We start from the raw sequence: 20,767 nt of genomic DNA on the forward strand, positions 1-20,767 counted from the left end.
TATACCTCTAGATTTTTTTTTTTTTTTGTAATTTTAGAGAGCGAACAGGGGAAAGGGGCAGAGGGAGAGAGAGATAATTTTAAGCAGGCTCCATGCTCAGCTTAGAGACTGATGCAGGGCTCAATCCCATGACCCTGGGATCATAACCTGAGACAAAACCAAGAGTCAGATGCTCAACTGACTGAGCCACCCAGGTGCCCCTATACCTCTAGATCTTTATATGCTGCAGGATTTTTTTGTTTGTTTGTTTCTAATATAATTTATTGTCAAGTTAGCCAACATACAGTGTATACAGTATGCTCTCGGTTTTGGGGAAGGATTCCATGATTCATTGTTTACATACAACACCCAGTGCTCATCCCAACAAGTGCCCTCCTCAATGCCCATCACCCATTTTCCCCTCTCCCCTGCTGCCCCCACCCCAATGAGCCCTCAGTTTGTTCTCTGTATTTAAGAGTCTCTTATGGTTTGCCTCCCTCCCTCCCTCTCTGTAACTATTTTTTCCCGTTCCCTTCCCCCAGAGTCTTCTATTAAGTTTCTCAAGTTCCACATATGAGTGAAAACATATGATATCTGCCTTTCTCTGACTGACTTATTTCACTTACTGTAGTACCCTCCAGTTCCATCCATGTTGCTGCAAATGGCCAGATTTTATTCTTTCTCATTGCCAAGTAGTATCCCACTGTATATATAAACCACATCTCTTTATCCATTCATCAGTTGATAGACATTTAGGCTCTTTTCATAATTTGGTTATTGTTGACAGTGCTGCTATAAACATTGGGGTGCATGTGCCCCTATGTATCAGCACTCCTGTATCCCTTGGGTAAATTCTTAGTAGTGCTATTGCTGGGTGATAGAGTAGTTCTGTTTTTAACTTTTTGAGAAACCTCCACACTGTTTTCCAGAGTGGCTGCACCATTTGCATTCCCACCAACAGTGTAAGAGGGTTCCCCTTTCTCTACATCCTCACCAGCATCTGTTGTTTCCTGAGTTGTTAATTTTAGCCACTCTGACCAGCGTGAGGTGGTATCTCAGTGCGGTTTTGATTTGTATTTCCCTGATGATGAGTGATGCTGAGCATCTTTTCACGTGTCTGGATGTCTTCTTTGGAAAAGTGTCTATTCATGTCTTCTGCCTTTTTCTTCACTGGATTATTTGTTTTTTTGGGTGTGCAGTTTGGTAAGTTCTTTATAGATTTTGGATACTAACACTTTATCTAATATGTCATTTGCAAATATCTTTTCCCATTCTGTCGGCTTTTAGTTTTGTTGACTGTTTCCTTTGCAGTCCAGAAGCTTTTTATCTTGATGAGGTCCCAATAGTTTACTTTTGCTTTTAATTCCCTTGCCTTTGGACATGTGTTGAGCAAAAAATTGCTGCAGCTGAGGTCAAAGAGGTTGTTGCCTGATTTCTCCTCTAGGGTTTTGATGGTTTCCTGTCTCACATTTAGGTCTTTCATCCATTTTGAGTTTGTTTTTGTGTATGTTGTAAGAAAGTGGTCTAGTTTCATTGTTCTGCATGTTGCTGTCCAGTTCTCCCAACACCGTTTGCTAAAGAGACTGTCTTTTTTCCATTGGAGATTCTTTCCTGCTTTGTAAAAGTTAGCTGGCCATACATTTGTGCATTCAATTCTGGGTTCTCTATTCCATTGGTCTATGTGTCTGTTTTTGTGCCAATACCATACTGTCTTGATGATTACAGCTTTGTAGCAGAGGCTAAAGTCTGGGATTGTCATGCCTCCCGCTTTGGTTTTCTTTTTCAACATTACTTTGGGTATTCGGGGTCTTCTGTGGTTCCATACAAATTTTAGGACTGTTTGTTCTAGCTTTGAGAAGAATGCTGGTGCAATTTTGATTGGGACTGCATTGAATGTGTAGATTGCTTTGGATAGTATCAACATTTTAATGATAATTTGTTCTTCCAATCCATGAGCATGGAATGTTTTTCCATTTCTTTGTGTCTTCTTCAATTTCCTTCATAAGTTTTCTATAGTTTTCAGCATACAGATCTTTTACATCTTTGGTTAGGTTTATTCCTAGGTATTTTATGGTTCTTGGTGGAATTGTAAGTGGGATCGATTTCTTGGTTTCTCTTTCTGTTGCTTCATTATAGGTGTATAGAAATGCAACCGATATCTGTACAGTGATTTTGTATCCTGCGACTTTGCTGAATTCATGTATCAGTTCTAGCAACTTTTTGGTGGAGTCTTTCATGTTTTCCAGGTAGGGTGAAAGTTTGACTTCTTTGCCAACTTGGATGCCTTTTATTTCTTTGTGTTGTCTGATTGCTGAGGCTAGGACTTCCAATACTATGTTAAACAACAGTGGTGAGAATGGACATCCCTGACGTGTTCCTGATCTCAGGGGGAAAACTCTCAGTTTTTCCCCATTGAGGATGATACTGGCTGTGGGCTTTTCGTATACAGCTTTTATGATGTTAAGGTATGTTCCTTCTATCCCGACTTTCTTGAGGGTTTTTATTAAGAAATGATGCTGTGTTTTGTCAACTGTTTTTTCTGTATCTATTGACAGGATCATATGGTTCTTATCCTTTCTTTTATTAATGTGATATATCACATTGATTGATTTGCAAATATTGAACCAGCCCTGCTATGCTGCAGGATTTCACAGACATGTTTAAGAAATGCCAAGAATCACTGTAAATCAGCACAGCTGAATGAAAAAGGGTGTATGTGAGCCAGAAGCCAGAAGTTATTAAAAATCAATTACTGTAGAATTCTAATGTGCCAGGCACTGGGATAGATATGGGAAAAGACATTTTAACAATGATAGCCAATCAGATATGTACAAGTATATTCAAAATACTTATGAAAGAGCAGAGGAATGAGTAATCAATAGTCTGTAGGGAGTCAGAGAAGGCTTTATATAAGAAGTAAAAACATTGAGTCTTGTAGAGATATTCCAGGGAAGAAAGAACAGCAAGCATATGAGTAGGCAAAGAGAAATAAAAGGATTTAGCATGCCTAAGGAACCACAGGCAATTTGGTGGGTCTGCAGTAGCATTAGGGAATAGGGGTATGCCAGGGGAGACAGACTGGAAAAATAGGTCAGGTGGAAGTTAAATTATAAAGGACTCATATGTTATGCTAAGTGGTCAAGGCTGCCAACTAGTAGATGCAATACTAAAGCAGCAAAACACATTTGTTTCCTGGCTAACATCTCAAGTGAAAACTACATGAATAGCAGAGAATAAAATTTGAAATTGACCTTACTTACCTTTCAACACTATTGAGATATGAGGATCCATCATGGCCTCCTACTGCATACAGCAGGTCATCAAGAACACTGACCCCAACTCCACATCGCCTTTTGCTCATCGAAGCTACCATTCGCCATTCATTGGTCTGTGGATCATATCGTTCAACACTAGAAATAGCATCTCCACTGCACCAGCCACCAACTGGGGGAAGTAATACAAGTGGTCACGAGAATACTTGTTCTAATGCACAGAATGTATCACTCACTTCAAAACTTCAAATCGTGACCTATTGCTTGGATTTACCAAATATCTCTAGAAGCAGGTCAAAACATAAGTTATGACTTTTACTTATTCCACTGGGGTTGCGATAATCTTTAATTTTCTAAATAAATCCATTTTACAGAGAACAGCAAGGACACCAGTTTAAGTCAGATTGGGAAGTAAGTGGCGTTTAATGGATAAAACACTGAATTTAGTTAGAAGACTGGAGTTTGAGTGTTACCTCTGCTAAGTGATGTGATCTTGAGAATATCTTATAAACTACCTTATTTGTTAAATAAGGAACAAAAATTTTAAAATGAGATAATAAATACATTAAACTGCTTTCTAAAGAATAAAATACTACATAAATGTAATTTGTTATCAAAAGCTTAAAGAACTAAAACCTGACAAAAAATAACCAGCATTGGTGAGGATGTGAAGAAAAGGGAATCCTCATACACTGTTAGTAGAAGCATAAATTGGTGCAGTCATTCTGGAAAACAATATGGAGGTCTCAAAAAATTAAAAATAGAACTATCATATGACCCAGCAATCCCACTTCTGAATATTTATCCAAAGAAAATGAAAACACTAATTCAAAGAGAAATATGAACCCCTATATTCAATGCAGCATTATTTATAATAGCCAAGATATGAAAGCAACCTAAGTATCTACTGATAAATGAATGAGATATACTATATATACACAATTGAATATTACTCAGCCATAAAAAAGAAGGAAATCTTGTCATTTGCGACAACATAGTTGGATCTAGGGATCCAATCAAGTGAAATAAGTCAGACAAATGCTGTACAATTTCACTTACGTGGAAACAAACAAAACAAAACAGAAACAAACTCATAGATACAGGAAACAAACTGTTGGTTACCAGAGTGGAGAAGGGTTGGGGGGCAGGCAAAATAGGTGAAGGGGATTAAAAAGGTATAAACATCCAGTATAAAATAAATTAGTCATGGGGATGTAATGTAGAGCACAGGGAATACAGTCAATAATATAATAACTTTGTGGGGTGCCTGGGTGGCTCAGTCTCAAAAAAAAAAGAACTATAATTCAGAAGCCTAGTTTTCTTTTTATTCTACTGGGGAGGGGGATTTTGACTCATCTATTCACAATCTCTTAATAGGTCCTCTTATAACTGAAAATAACACAAAAATTCTTATGATTTATGCTATAAAATACTTTACTTTCTGTTTAATCTATGCTCTATAGAGAATTCTACATTATCCAAACTGACATTTAAGGTCAGGAAATGTCTTGAAGAAACTACATTTTTCATAACCAGAATAACAAGTTCAAACTGAGTTCCACAGAGCTTCTCAGAGTGCTCCCTGAATAAAGAAGTGGTTATAGCAGATAATTTTAATTTATTATTCTTTCAAATCATCTCTATTCCAATCCAAAATAAGGGCTACATTATGGAGCTTAAAAAGTGAAGTCTAGGGGCGCCTGGGTGGTTCAGTCGGTTGAGCGTCTGACTTCGACTCAGGTCATGATCTTGTGGTCGTGAGTTCAAGCCCCGCGTTGGGCTCTGTGCTGACAGCTAAGAGCCTGGAGCCTACTTCAGCTTCTGTGTCTCCCTCTCTCTCTGCTCCTCCCCCACTCATGCTCTGTCTCTCTCTCTGTCAAAAATAAATAAAACATTTTAAAAAATTTAAAAAAAAGTGTCCAAAAATTAAAAAAAAAAAAGGCTCCTACTCCAGCTATTAAAACAATAGCCAAACAAAATAGTTAATAGATCTTCATAATAATGGACGTAACTTCATAAAGATGGTCCTACTACTAGAATTCCCAAAAACAACATGACATCATGAAGACACAGGTACCACAAATAATTAGATCTTGCAGCCTTCTAATTTCAAAATAGACCATCAACTTTCAAAAGTGGGAAAGAGAAACTCTAAGACTGCTCTATGGGAGAGCAAGGATGCAGATGTATGTAGGTGCGAGCATGCAAATGTCTGTGTAAACCCACATAGCAGGTGAATATGATCACGCATACATAGGAATAAATAAGAATAATAATACAAATTATAAATCTATTAATAACAGAAACATTTGGACACTAGATGTATGGGAGAATTCAGTGCATAATGAATTAATAATTAAGTTTGAAATCTAAAACAGAAATAAAGAAATTCTTCAAAAGAGAAAAAAAAGTCTGATGAGGACTGGAGTGAAAAAGAAAACCTGGCATCAATTTTCTTCTTGCAGAAATACTACAATCCTCTACATGAAGAAATTTAGATGAAAAAACTTAAAACGAGAGAGCTAAAAACATAAATTATCAAATTTTCCTTCTAAAAATATAGGGGAAAATATATTCCCACATGCCAAGAGAAAATTAAATTGGGAAGAAAAAGATAGGCAGTAGTTAGGCTGATGGAAAAGGATACTAGGCCCCAGAGATTGCACAAAATTCCCTGATGAAAAGGAATAGAACACTTCATATATTAAAATGGGACAAAAGAATCCAAGGATGTCTACATCTAAGGAGCCATGGAATTAGTGAAAGCTGGGAGCTTAAATACAAATACTATGCGTCCCGGTTAGCTCCACGAATCAGAATTAGAAAAAAAATTCAGAGAACTTGCTACAGACTGAATGTATGTATGTCCCACCAAAATTTATATGTTGAAATCTAGTCCCCAGTGTGTTGGTATTAGGAGGTAGGGCCTTTTCAAGGTGCTTAGGTCATAAGGGCAGAGCTTTCATGAATGGGATCAGTGCTCTTATAAAGGAGACCTCAGAAAGTTCCCTTGCCCCTACCTCCATGTAAGAACACAGCAAAAAGATAAGAAGACCAACCTCCATGAAGAAGCAGGTGGGCCCTCACCAGACATGGAATCTCCTGGTGCCTTAATCTTAGACTTCCTAGCCACCAGAACTGTGAGAGATAAATTTATGTTGTTTATAACCACCCAGTTTCTGGTTTTCTGTTAGAATAGCCCGATGGACTAAGACAGAAGTAGTAAAAAGTAGTTTGATGCAACTGTGAGAAAGCTGTTATTCAGGTGAACAAGGGAGCTGAATTTACGTGGATGGAAGTGACATCTGAGGATGAAAGTTCTTAAAGATTAAGGAGCAGAGAGTAGGAGCAAAATGATACAGCAGGCTGTCTTGGGCTCAATCTAGCTCAGTGGAGCCAGGAAAGTGTGTAACTGTTTAATGTAAGATAATGTTTTGTTTTTTAAACTTTTTTAAAATGTTTACTTATTTTTGAGAGAGAGACAGAGTGTGAGTGGAAGAGGAGAGAGAGAGGAAGACACAGAATCTGAAGCAGGCTCCAGGCTCCGAGCTATCAGCAAGCATGGAGCCTGATGTGGGGCTCAGACCCACGAACCACGAGATCATGACCTGAGCCGAAGTCGGATGCCTTAACCAACTGAGCCACCCAGGCCTCCCTGTAAAGATCATGTTTTTTGACAGTTCTAGGTAATTATGAGGTGACTTGCACACTGGTATATAAAAAATGCATATGACTCATTTTAACAAAATGTCTACTGCATGACATTTTTAGACTTACATAAAAATAGAGCACTCTTGGAGAATACCAGTGTTGGATCATGAGTTAAGGAGTCAAGCTACATGGTAACTTATTATGTGTCTCTTATGACAGTGGATATCACAATTGTCCAAAGGACTACTCAAATGACAGTTTAACATGTAGGAAAACATTCAGTTTAATCAGAGTATATTAAGACCCAAACCTGCAAAGAGTACTTCTCCACATCGGATAGGTTTCCGTGGTCTTGTCCTTGGTCCTTGCATCAGTGGTCGTTCTTGAGGTAAGAGGAGATAGTTTTTAGCTTCATCTACCAAGTCTCTGTGGAGAAAATTCTGCCTTTATTCCAAATGTCTAAATAATATTGTTAGTCAAATACCAATATGGTTTAGGAATACGTAAATTGGCAAAGGGGAGCAAGCATAAATCAAACCAAATCATGAATGCCAGCCAATATTAAAAAGTCACAAACATGAGAGAAATGATGCCAGTCATACTATGAGTTGTAAATTGATTGGTATTTCCATCATGACTTCCTATCTTAGTGCAAATTTAGCCTGAAACTCATTATGCTTGGGACCACCGATAACTTACAGGAAACTAAAGTTTACAACTCAATTACCAACCTGCATAGTTATTGCTTTCTCATGAATTTTACTAGATTCTGCAGGATACTGGCAGAGTAGCACATCAGCCTTGGCACTAGATAGTTGTCAGATTAATTAAATAATAAAACTAAGTCAAAAATTGGATTGTTAAGAAGAAACAGTGTACTGTCATTTAATATTAATTTGCTATCTGGTACTGTATGAAATGGTTTACTTTCAGCAAGTCTACTGAGGAGGAACAATTTTTTTCCCTGTCTCTTCAGGTACTTTCTGAGAAGAACCTAGTAATTACACTTGTTAAATACAATATCCTAATACAAACTATTCACATACATACTTAGCTCACTTGAGTCCTCTCTTTGAGTGATTCAGGACCTGATTAGTGCAAACTCTGTTCTTTCCCAATCTTGAAAGTGTTTCCTAAAATATATTTTCATTTCTCTAGCTTTTTATGCTAAAAAGAGTAATTTATTCCTGCAGGACCAATCCCAAGCATGACCCAATAATGTACTTCCAATATGTGGTTTTGATAGGGCCCCTTTTGAGTTTACTTATCCTAAAAAAAAAACAAACAAAAAACAAACCCCAAACCAACAGCTCCTCCCCACCCAAAACCCAAGCTGATGACAAAGAACTTTCTCAAGCTTCCTCAGCCTTAAAAACAAAGACTGGGATCTCTTAATAGCCAGTTTTTAAGTGTTGAGGATTTATAGTACTCTCCTAGAGACAGTACTATAGAGCTAAAACTTAGCAAGCCAACCCAAAATTAATAGTAACAATGAGAACACTTATAGCTATGTGTCAGTCCTTGTTATAAGGGTTTAGTATATATTAACTCAACAATCCCCACCACTGGGGGTACTATTATTGTCCCTACTTTACAGATGAAGAAACCATAGCAGAAAGAGGTTAAGATAACTTGCCTAAGGTCCCACATCTAGTAAATGGTGAGGTCAGGATATCAGTAAAGGGTTTCCTTTAAAAGTGACTTTGGAAGTACCTCTACTTGGTGCATCAGAATCAGTACAATCTGATTTATGTTTTATGGATGGGGAGCACTTTTGCATTGTTTCTTCAGATTTCAGAATCCGTAATTCCATATGGTTTTCCTTCTGCTACTATACATACTTGAGGGAATTAATTGCCATTTGTCTGGTTTTTATTTAAAATACAAATATCAGGGCACCTGAGTAGCTTAGTCACTTAAGCATCCAACTCTTGATATTGGCTCAGGTCGTGATCTCGCGCACCTGAGATCAAGCCCCATGTTGGGCTCTGTGCCGAGTGGGGAGCCTATGTGGGTTTCTCTCTCTCCCTTTCTCTCTGTCCCTCCCCCACTTGCTCACACACTCTCTCTCAAAATAAGCAAACATTTAAAAATAAAAAAATAAAACCCCAAATATCTAAAATCCCCTCTGACATTTTTCTAAGGGACAGGCTTCAGATTATAGAAGAAATGCAAATGAATCTACATGTTCTACTTCTGTTCTAGGGATTCCTAATACTAAAGCAAGTTTCTTTAGTCACTAAGGGAGACCCAAAGGTCAATATATTTCAAGGAGTTCTTTTCATTTTTATATATAGAACATGCTAGGGAAAAAATGGTTAAAAACACCATATAGTTTGATTTGAACCTAAATCTTAAAATCTATCAAACTGGGAAAAGTAATTTATCAATTTGTGTCTATATTACAGAGATAGCCCAATAAAATAAGTGTTTTGCTTATGCTATAGAAGCATTTAGAATTTCTTTCACGAAGAACATCATGAAACTACCCCACCAAGCTCTGGTGGAAACCCTTCCACAGCTACTTGACGAGCAGACCTTTGACTCTGTCCACAACCTCAGAAAGCAAGGCTGGTCCTATTCCCTAAGCAGCTATATGTGATGGAAGGAACAGTGCTCTTGGTACTTTCTGACAGATTCAACAGCGTTATTTATCTCAAGAAAAACATATATTAGCAGAGAATTGCCTCTTCAAATTCAAGCTTGCATTAAAATCTTAGAAATCTACCTCTTTATTGCCACTTCTACACCAATAAGCACCACACATAAAAACTAATGGAATGGAATACTGGAAGCACAGTCCTCTCTTCTTCCATCTCCTCCTCTTGACCCTAACCCAGAAGAAAAACCTGTTAAATACTGCTCTGGTGTCAGCACTAAGAAATACAACATTTAGGAAGCAACACAAATAAAGAAATTAGAAGAAAACAGAAATGCTTAGTTGTTGATTTTTCCCACCCAGGGCCATTCATACCTGCACTCCTCATCACTTTTGATGAGGGGATCAGAGCCTACAGTGCCCACCAGGAACTTGGGACTAAGCAAAGGCAGACGAACATGCTGCAGCACCTAAGAGATAATAAATATCGTTAAAGGCACGAGCTCCCACCTGCAAGATATTTAACAGAATACGTAACACAAGTTCCCATAGTCTTTCCACTTGCTTTGGGATCTAACTGAATTAATTTGATTTAATTAATAAATAATAAAGATAGAGGGAAGGCATAAATACTAAACCTAAGTTTATTCCATCAATTCAGTAATCAGAATAGTCAGAAAATTGAAAGCATACTAATATCATTTTAGAATGCCACTTTGAGCTTTCAGCAATATGTTTTAAAAAAAAATTTTTTTTTAATTTTTTTTAATGTTTATTATTTTTGAAAGAGAGAGAGAGACAGAGACCAAGCAGGGAAGGGGCAGAAAAAGAGGGAGGCACAGAATCGGAAGCAGGCTCCAGGCTCTGAGCTGTCAGCACAGAGCCCAACACGGGGCTCGAACTCACAGACGGCGAGATCATGACCTGAGCCGCAGTGGGCCGCCCAATCGACTAAGCCACCCAGGCGCCCCTAGCTTTCAGCAATATGTTATAAGCTCTTCTATAATTAGCTTATATAACTGGACTGAAACAATCCAGAAGAATATCCTATTAAACTGCTAAAGACTATAGTCATAATAACAAGAACATTAAACATTCATTTAGTGACCACTTACGGCCCATATCATCCCTTTACTCTTCCAAATGTGATTAGATTTCCGAGTCACAAGGAAGGGAAGCACGATAATTGCCATCCTTGCTTTCTTTTGTTCATTTACACCTTTAGGTTCTGACTTGTGCTATAACCCTAACCTAGAGTTGATGCAAAATAGAGAGGAAGCCAAGGAGCAAAAAGTTCAAAATGATAAACACTTAAAATGCTTCTAAACACTATCTTCTTGATTATTTGGGATAGATGGTGTCTCTCACAGTCTAATATAAGGGACAGTGACAATCGCTTATTTTTTGTAAGTCAAACATTTATTATTTCATCCAGTACAAAAAGGGCAGTTACTTGAAGAGACATTTTCGCCATACCTGGGGTAACTGAGGACGTCTTTCTTGAATACTGTATTTGACCCAGGCCATCACTGCATTGAACACCTGTTCTTCACTGCGAACATTTAGTTCATCACTAGATATTATATCAATGAGCTGATTGGCTGGAAGCAACATGAACTCTTCACTTTCCATCACCTGTTCAAAGTTCGGTAAGAATAAAAGAAAAACAACTGTGACCACATTTAATTTACTCTTGATGATGATTTACTTGTCACTGTAAGTTCATCAGTTGTAACAAACGTACCTTTCTGGTGCAGGATGTTGACAATAGGGATGGGAGTGTGTGTGTAAATGGGGTACATGGGAACTCTGTTCCATTTAGCTGTGAACTTAAAACTGCTCTAAAAAAATAACATTTATTCATTTAAAAAAAAGGTGGGGAACAAAGGAAAGTACTGAGGACACAATTAAAATTTTAGAAATAATAATTTGTGATTCAAGCAGTTTAAGAAAAATAAAATCTGTTTTTCTAAAATGAAGTATCAAAATCTACATTTAACATTAAAAATAAATGAAACTAACTACATCAAATTATAATTCCAGAACTATGAGGCATATAAAAAAAATCAGAAAAAGCTTTCAGAGGAGGATAAGTTGCTGAAAGAGAAACACTAAGGGGCCAGTTTAAAAAAAGAATGAGGGTGTCAGCAATTCCACAAGCAAGAATGAATATACTGAGGAGAGAGACTCATGAAAACTTCAGAGGATGAAACCACTCTGATATACAGATATCAGAATGGAGGCGAAATGGCAACAAGGATATTACCTTGTTGTGCGGTCCAGCCACAAATCCCAATATTTTGTATATCCTGTCATCAGTACGTAGAGTAAAAGGGTCAGGGTGCAACGTGGAAGAGGGAAACAGTCAATGCTACCCTCCCTGCGGTTTGTTCTCATTCAGAAGATTGTGCTACACATGATGTCTATTATCAGCACAGGAAGAATACAGTTAGGAGTGACCTCCAATACAGATGATGTATTCTCTTAGGACAGGGTTTTTTCATGCTCATCAAAAAGAATATTACTGGGGCACCTGGGTGGCTCAGTCAGGTGCGCGACTGACTTCAGTCAGGTCATGATCTCACAGATTGTGAGTTCGAGCCCCATGTCGGGCTCTGTGCTGACGGCTCAGAGCCTGGAGCCTGCCTTGGATTCTGTGTCTCCCTCTCTCTCTGCCCCTCCCCTGCTCAAGTTCTGTCTCTCCTTCAAAAATAAACATTAAAAAAATTTTTTTTAAAAAAATCAGAATATTAGGCAGGATACAAGACAAGCCATAGCAATTTGAATATTTGATTAAGACTGTTTTATCCCAAGTACATTAGAAACAAATGCAAATTCTAAAATGAAGCCATTAGGGCCATAAGGTTGGCTATACTTGTAGCGGAAAATATTAACGAGCTCTCCAATTTTTATGGCACAGGTTTTCAAATCATCTGAGTGAGAGACCCTTGGGGTTCAGGAAATAAAATAGGTTACCTCCATATTTTAGCTGAGGTTGCTTACCCAGGTAACTTAGTAGTTAGAATGACTGCATTGTATTCTCTGTGGCACAGCTGTCAGATTTAGCAAATAAAAACAAAGGACATGCTTACACTACAAAATTACTTGTTGTGTATCTGAAACTTGTATTTAACTGGGCACCCTGTATTTTATCTGGCAACCCCAACTTGGCGGCTATAAAATCAAGGCAAAATTCGAGGCCTAGCCCTAAATTCTGTGTGCTGGCCTTCACAGCATGTAGAACTGTAGTCATGACTGTATCTTCTTTCCTTTTTTCTCTTCTTCACTCTGATCTCTTAACTTAAACACAAGTGTGGTATCATATCTCTTTGCGAAGCAGTGCCTTAACATTCTTTTGGATCTTGTTAAAATATAAATTCTTTTTCCTAACTTAGTGATTATAAACCAATGATCACTAAGTTTAAACTTTATGAACAAAGCACTATTATATTCACTACTTACTGGAAACATTAAATGGCAAGAAGATGTGAAAATCTATGTTAGAAAATATTTGTTTGACAACAAAGAGTCAAACTAATACTTTTGATAGTCTAGTTAAACTTCTCCTTTTTCCACCAAGAAGAAAAAAGATATTAGTGATCTACCATTAGAGCAAATCTGGCACTGGAGTCTATCCTTGATCAAACAACCAGGTTAAGAAAATAATGCTTTTTAAAGTATCTGTTTTAAATAAAAGTTTATAGGAGATCTGGATTTTAAGTCCCACACTATTATGGTAATGAGCTTACTTTTAGTTTCTTCTAATGAATGGAGATGCAATTTGAAAAATGAATAAAGCTGAAAACAATAAAAGTGAATAAGCAAAGTTAACTAGGGTTGTTCTACCAGGAGTGAATGGCAAACAATGTTGAAAGACAATTTTTTAATTTATCTTTATGGACAAATGACACTGTATGAATTAAGCCAGGTCTAATGAAAAAGAAGGAAATTAAATAGACTTAAGTTAGAAAATAATTTAAATGAGTCACATGTGTTAATGCCCTAAATGGTGACTTTTTTTGCATCTGCACAGAACTAGTGCACAAACAAGTGCATTCTACTCCACAAACAAGGGGATTTCATTATGGTATAAATCAGGTTCATTTGAAAGGCAGGTTCAGAACTGGAAGGGATTCCAAATCTTTCTCTGTTAAGGATATTCTTCAGATATTTGCAACTACCATCAGATGTAAAACCCAAGCTATGGTTAAAGCAGGAATTTTTTTTTTTAAGTTTATTTATTTTGAGAGCAAGAGGAAGCACAAGTTGGGGAGGGGCAGAGAGAGAGGGAGACAGAGAATCCCAATCCCACGCTTCGTGCAGAGCCTAAGGGGGCTGGATCACACAACCATGAGATCATGACCTGAGTTGAAATCAAGACTTGGACACTTAACCAACCGAGTGATCCAGGTGCACCTAAAGCAGGAAAATTTTTAAAAATCAACCTTATTTATTTTAAGTGTACAGAACAATGAGTTCTGATAAATGTATATACTCATGTAACCATGACCACAATCAAGATATAGAATATGACCATCATCCCCAAAGCAGGGAATTCTTAATATGGGATCCAATGACTTTTGCAAATTATTTTGGAAATTCTCAGTGGTAGCAAATCTTTAGTTTTAGAGAGTGGATTTTCGTATGTGAAGACAGTGGGAAAGGGGCACCTGGGGGGCTCAGTCCATTAAGTGTCTGATTCTTCATTTCGGCTCAGGTCATGATCTCACAGTTCATGAGACAGCCTCGCGTGGGCTCACACTGACAGTGAGAAGCCTACTTGGGATTCTCTCTCTCCCTCTGTCCCTCCCCGCTCGCACACACACACACGTACATTCTCTATGTCAAAAGAAATAAATATTAAAAAAAAAACAGTGGAATGAAATTAAGAGTCAAATCTGTTTAAAAAAAGTATGAAGAATTTAGGTTATTTTGAATGGGAAATTAAGTGTTACTATAAAATAGTATTAACTTAATGGAGGTATAAACTCCATTTAGTCATGGTGTAGTCACTTCCTATATTTAGTTGGAATCAATTTAGTAATATTTTATTAAAAATTTTCCCATCTAAATTAATGAGAGATCTCCATCTTTAGTTTCTTTTAACATCTGTTTTTTTTTTTAATGTTTATTTATTTTTGAGAGAGAGAGTGAGAGAGAGTGAGAGAGAGCACAAGCAGGGGAGGGGCAGAGAGAGAGAGAGAGAAACAGGGAGACACAGAATCTGAAACAGGCTCTAGGCTCTGAGCTGTCAGCAAAGAGTCTGACCCGGGACTTGAACAGCAAGATCAAGACCTGAGCCAAAGTCAGACGCCCAACTGACTGAGCCACCCAGGCACCTCAAGTGTCTGTGGTTTTGATAGCAGGGTATTTTGTCCTTATTTGGCAACCTCCTCCTCCTTTTTCTGGAAGACTTTCTATAGGATTAGTATTATTTCTTCCTTAAATGTTTGATAGAATTCACCATCTGAGACAAGCATTTTCTTTGTGGGAAGGTTTTTAAATTATTATTTCAATTACTTTCATAGATGTGGGGTTGTGCTGGTTTTCTGTTTCTTCTTGAGTCAGTTTCTGGAATCTGTGTTTTTCAAAGAATTTGTCCATTTCCTATCAGTTGTTGAATTTATTGGCAAAATGTTGCTCATAACACTTCCTTATTATCTTTTTTAATCTGAGGGATTTGTAGTGATGTCGTCTTATATCTGATATTGGCAATTTGTGTCTTGTCTTCTTTTCTTGATCTGTATAGCTAGAAGTTAATCAATTTTTTTTTCAAAGAACAATTAATTTTTTACTCTAACCTTTATTCTTTTCTTCCTTCTACTTACTTTGGGCTTTAATTTGCTCTTCTTTTCCTAGTTTACAAAAGTAATCACTAGAACAAAAACAAATGTTTCTATACAAAAATAAAATTTAACAAGCAAAGAAGACATCATATAGAAAAAGAAATACAGTAAATACAACTAAAGTATATACTATTTATAAAAATATGACAGAATTGAGAACAAACATATCAGTCATGGCAACAGATAAAAATGGGCTTTAATTCCCTATTTATTTTATTTTATTTTATTTTTTTAAACGTTTATTTATTTTTGAGACAGAGAGAGAGAGACAGACAGACAGACAGAGCATGAGCTGGGGAAGGGCACAGAGAGAGGGAGGAGACACAGAATCCAAAGCAGGCTCCAGGCTCTCAGCTGTCAGCACAGAGCCCGATGTGGGGCTTGAACCCATGAATCAGAAGATCATGACCTGAGCTGAAGTCGAACGCTTAACCCACTGAGACACCCAGGTGCCCCTTTAATTGCCTATTTAAAGAAAAAGATTTTCAAACTGGCTCACAAAGCAAAACTTATCTCTATGCAAATTCAAGAAAAATACCTAAAACATTATGATGCAAAAATGCTAAAATAAAGGGTAAATGGGCAAAGATACATTAGGCAAGTGGAAACAACAACAAAAAACAAATAAGAACTGAAAGCCAGGTATCAGGCAAAGTAGAATCAAGACAACAAAAGAATGAAATCTGACAAATGAGGATACTTCGTAAAGCTAAAAGTCACAATCTGTAATTAAGATACAGAATTATGATCATATATGCATTAAGCAACACAGCACCCACCTATATAAACTACAGATGATGCAAAGAGAAATAGATAATAGATGTTAGATAGACACTAATAATAGATGACTTTAACACACAGGTCTGTGGACAAAGTAATATAAAAGAGCTAAGCAACATAATCAATAAGGTAGACTTTATGCATATATATCAAATACTGTAAGAATGAGACTAGAAAATATACCTTATTTTCATGCACATATGGAATAGTCAGAAAAACTGATAATGTGGGACTAAAAAAGTCAGTAAATTTCATGAAGTAGAACTACTAAAAATAACACTGATTGCCATGCACTAAAATTATAAATTAAAAAAAAAAACCCACCTGAAAATTTAAAAATTTTCTATTAATAGTTCTTGGTAAAGAAAAATGCAGGGGCGCCTGGGTGGCTTAGCCGGTTAAGCGGCCGACTTTGGCTCAGGACATGATCTCACAGTTTGTGAGTTCGAGCCCTGAGTCAGGCTCTGTGCTGACAGCTCTGAGCCTGGATCCTGCTTTGGATTCTGTGTGTCTCTCTCTCTCAAAAATAAACGTTTAAAAAAAGAAAAAGAAAAATGTAAACAGAATTACCTAAAACAACAAACAATAAAACGAGCAGTAAAGATAAGAATCTATTAAATGTATTTAAAACAGTGATCAGAGAAAAACTATGGCTTTAAACACTCAGAGTACTTAAGGTAAAAGAATGAAAATGAATCAAATTCTCAATCAAATAGCTAGAAAAAGAATACAGCAAGCCAAAAGAGAACACAAGGAAGGAAGTAACAAAAGTAGAACATTAATGAAATAGACACAAAAATTACAGATTTAATTAATGAGTCAAAATATTGATTCTTTGGGAAAACATGAACAAAATAGACATACCACTAGCTACCTTTTTCAAGGAAAGAAACATTGAAAGTACACATATACAAAATACAAAATATCAAGGGGTAAATAACCATTGATGAAGAAATTTAAAAATTAAAAGAAATTTGTACACCTCTATATAAATAAATTTGAAAACCTAGATAAAATTGATAATTTTGTACGGAAACATAGTCTACCAAAATTGAACCTAGTAGAAAGAGGAAATTTCATGGAACGGAGAAAATGATCAATAAACTACTTCACAAAAAAGCACCACACCTAGACAGTTTCACAGAGAAATTCTACCAAACTTGCAGGGAGGACATAGTCCCAATGTTGTACAAATTGTTTCAAAGCACTGGACATGAAAGAAAACTTCTAACTCATTTTCATTAAGTATAACATGTATATCTAACCTGATAAAGATAGCACAAGAAGGGGCGCCTGGGTGGCTCAGACAGTTAAGCATCAGACTTCATTCAGCTCAGGTCATGATCTCATGTTCTGTGAGTTTGAGTTCTGTCTCTCTATCCCTCCCCACTTGCACTCTCTGTCTCTCAAAAGCAAACGAATATTAAAAAAATAAAAATGGGGTGCCTGGGTGGCTCAGTTGGTTAAGCATCTGCCTTCGGCTCAGGTCATGATTCATAGTTTGTGAGTTTAAGCCCCACGTCGGGCTCTCTGCTGTCAGCACAGAGCCTGCTTCAGATCCTCTGCCCCCTGCCCCTCTCTCTCTCTCTCTCTCTCTTAAAAATAAACTTTAAAAAATTTAAAAAATAAAGAAAAAATAAAAATAAGAAAATAAAACTAGCACAACTTCTCATGAAAAAGATAGTACAAGAAAATTAAAGATTAGTAACACTTATTAATATCAACACAAAGACATTGTCTAAAATTAGTGAATAGATTCCAACTCACATTAACAGTCCACCATGACCAAAATGTGTGTACTAAAAACACAAAGATGCTTTAATTTTAGGACTTCATTTAAAAGAATTCATAATAATGGGTTTAAGGAGAAAATTCATATGATTATCTCCATAAATACTGACAAAAGCTTTGACAAAATTCAATACCATTCCTTATAAAAAAATATCCAAGAAAACAGGAAGTACGTGAGTACTTCCTTAATATGATAAAATATTCACACTTCAATCCTAAAACCAGTATATTCATTAATAGGAAAACACTAAAGTCATTCCTACTAATGCCAGAAACAAAGTATGTCCAATATTTCCATTACCATTTAACATTTTACTAGAAGTATTAAGCCAAACAACTGGAAAAAAAAAAGTCATTAACAACTGGAGAAGAAGAAATAAAACTATCGATATGCAGATGACATGACAGGATGTTCAGAAAACTCTAAAGAATCAGTGTAAATAACTCAAAGAATAAAAAAATCCAGTAAAGTAGCTTTCATATACATTAATGGTAGTTGGTTAGAAGCTATAGTAAAGGGAAAAAACTTTACATAGCAACAAAAAATACATTTAGAATAACTTAAGAAATGTAGAAAACTTAAATGAAGAAAACTATAAAACATTCCTGAGAGATAAAAAAACAGAACTGAAGAAACAGAAAGGCATCTCTCATTTTTGAATAGAACTCAACATCATAAAAATAATTATTCTTCTTAAGTTAACTTGTAAATTAATGTGATGCCAATAAATATACCAAGTTTTCTTCTCAAAGCTGGAAAAGGTGATACTAAGCTCATTTCGAAAAATAAACATGCAAGAAAGTTAGGAAAACACTGAAAGAGAGAGTTATACGGTAGTGGTATTAGCCCTACTATGTATTAAAATATACTACAAAGCCTCAATAATTAAAACATTGCAGGAAATAGCCCCATTTAGCATGGGGCTGCTAAATGGCCTATAATAGAAGGTCTAGAACCAAGCACACACAGAAATTCAGTGTATAATAAAGATCTTATCTCAAATCACTGTTTCAAAAAGATTTTTAAATAAATGGTATTGGGACTAAATATTTAGAAAAAGATAATAGTAAGTCCATATTCCACACCCTACACAAGATAAACTCAGATCATACACATGCTAGAAAAAATATGGGTGAATTCCTCTGTAACCTAAGTGTAGGAAAAGCCTTTCAAATTTTGCCTCAAAACCCAGATGCAATAAAGTAAAAGATTTATGTATTTGATAATATTAAAAAAAAAAACAACTTTCCATGACCAAAAATTACCATAAGTAGAGTTGAAAGGCAAATGTAAACTGGGAAAAAAGAATTTGTAACTTGTAGCACAGAGAGAAGGCTATCACTGTTAATGCAGAGAGAACTTTAAAACACTGAATAGAAAAAAGATTTAAAAATCTAATAGAAAAATGGGCAAAAGATAATAAATAATTCATAAACATGACAGATATGAAAGATACTCAACTTTACTTAAGAGAAATGCAAAATGAAACACTCTGAGATTCCACTTCCCATCTATTAGACTGGCAAAAATTCAAAACGTTGACAATATATTCTGTTAGTGACTCTATGAGGAAATATTCACCCTCATATTATTATGGCATATATTACGGTCAGAATGGTTCATCCTCATAGAGGGGAATGTGGTGATATTTAACAAAATTACACATGTAGTCAACCTTCGGCCCTGCAGTCTGATTTCTAGGAATTTATCCTGAAGATAAACCTTCAACAACACTGAAATATTCATACACAAGTCTATTCATTGCAGCATTATCTGTAATGGCAAAACACTGAACACTATGCAAATGCTCAAACAGGAAATTGATTGAGCAACTTTGTGGTACACACAAGGAGAACAACGCCGCTGTGGAGAGAGAACTGTGAACTGATATGGAACGAATTCCAGAATAAATTAATAGAAGGCAAAGGCAACAAAGAATATACAGAATGCTACCTTTTGTGTCGGAAAGAAATGGAAATTAAAAAAAAAATGCATATGTCTGCTTAATTTTGCAAAAATAAGCACAGGAAGGATAAATCAGACTATCAAGCATCAAAATAATAAATGGTAACAAAGGACTATACTATGCATATACTCTCAAATTGTTCAGAGAAAAATGTTCGATATAACAAGCAGAGAATGGTAAAGCAAATGTAGCAAAATGTTAACAACTGGTAACCTGGGTAAGAGGTATATGAAAGTTTTTTCTTATAATTTCTTATAAATTTGAATTTTTTTCAATGAAGTTAAAAATTATTTTTCCAAACTGACAGTTTGAACACTGGTATATTATTGTGATGTATATTTCTTTAATTATGTGTAAGGGTGACTAAGCTTTCATATGTTTATTTACATTTGAATATCTCCTTTCATACATTGCTTATTCATACACTTTACCTATTTTTATATTGTGTTTTTCATGTTTTTTCTCACTGAATTTGTATGACTTTTATGGAAAAAATTTTCTTTCTGTCATGTATGCCCCATGTATGAGTTTGACACTAATTTTTTGACTTAGTTTATGGTGTTATTGTTTATTGTTGTTATAAAGAACAAAAATTCTCAATTTTTATGCAATCAAATTTACCAATATTTTATGGTTTCTGAGTTAAATCCTGCCTGAAAAGGATTAAGCCACCATAGTTTAATTGCTATGAATTATTGTGTTGATGACTTCTAAATTTTAATCTCAGTCTAACCTCTTTTCTAAGATACAGACTCCTAAACAGTGGCCCGGCTCAGTATCTCTATTTAGACATCTCACGGGTGTCTCAAACTGAATATATGTAAAATGAAACCCATGATATTATCTCCTCAAATTGCTCCCTTCTCCAGTACATTTGTAGTA

General features: G+C 36.0%; 1 protein-coding gene across 1 annotated transcript in view; it reads right to left on the bottom strand.

The window, feature by feature from the left end:
* KLHL20 (kelch like family member 20) overlaps positions 1 to 20,767 on the bottom strand; it is a 62,724-nt gene that overhangs the window by 21,598 nt on the left and 20,359 nt on the right. Inside the window, exons 4-7 of the mRNA XM_015064640.3 lie at positions 10,978 to 11,136; positions 9,877 to 9,971; positions 7,213 to 7,328; positions 3,240 to 3,423 (exon numbers count right to left, since the gene is read on the bottom strand). Coding sequence (XP_014920126.1) covers positions 3,240 to 3,423; positions 7,213 to 7,328; positions 9,877 to 9,971; positions 10,978 to 11,136 — 554 coding nt within the window. The remainder of the gene's footprint in view (positions 1 to 3,239; positions 3,424 to 7,212; positions 7,329 to 9,876; positions 9,972 to 10,977; positions 11,137 to 20,767) is intronic.

The sequence above is a fragment of the Acinonyx jubatus genome, chromosome E4, assembly GCF_027475565.1.
Source record: "Acinonyx jubatus isolate Ajub_Pintada_27869175 chromosome E4, VMU_Ajub_asm_v1.0, whole genome shotgun sequence".
In the NCBI taxonomy this organism is placed as follows: domain Eukaryota; kingdom Metazoa; phylum Chordata; class Mammalia; order Carnivora; family Felidae; genus Acinonyx; species Acinonyx jubatus.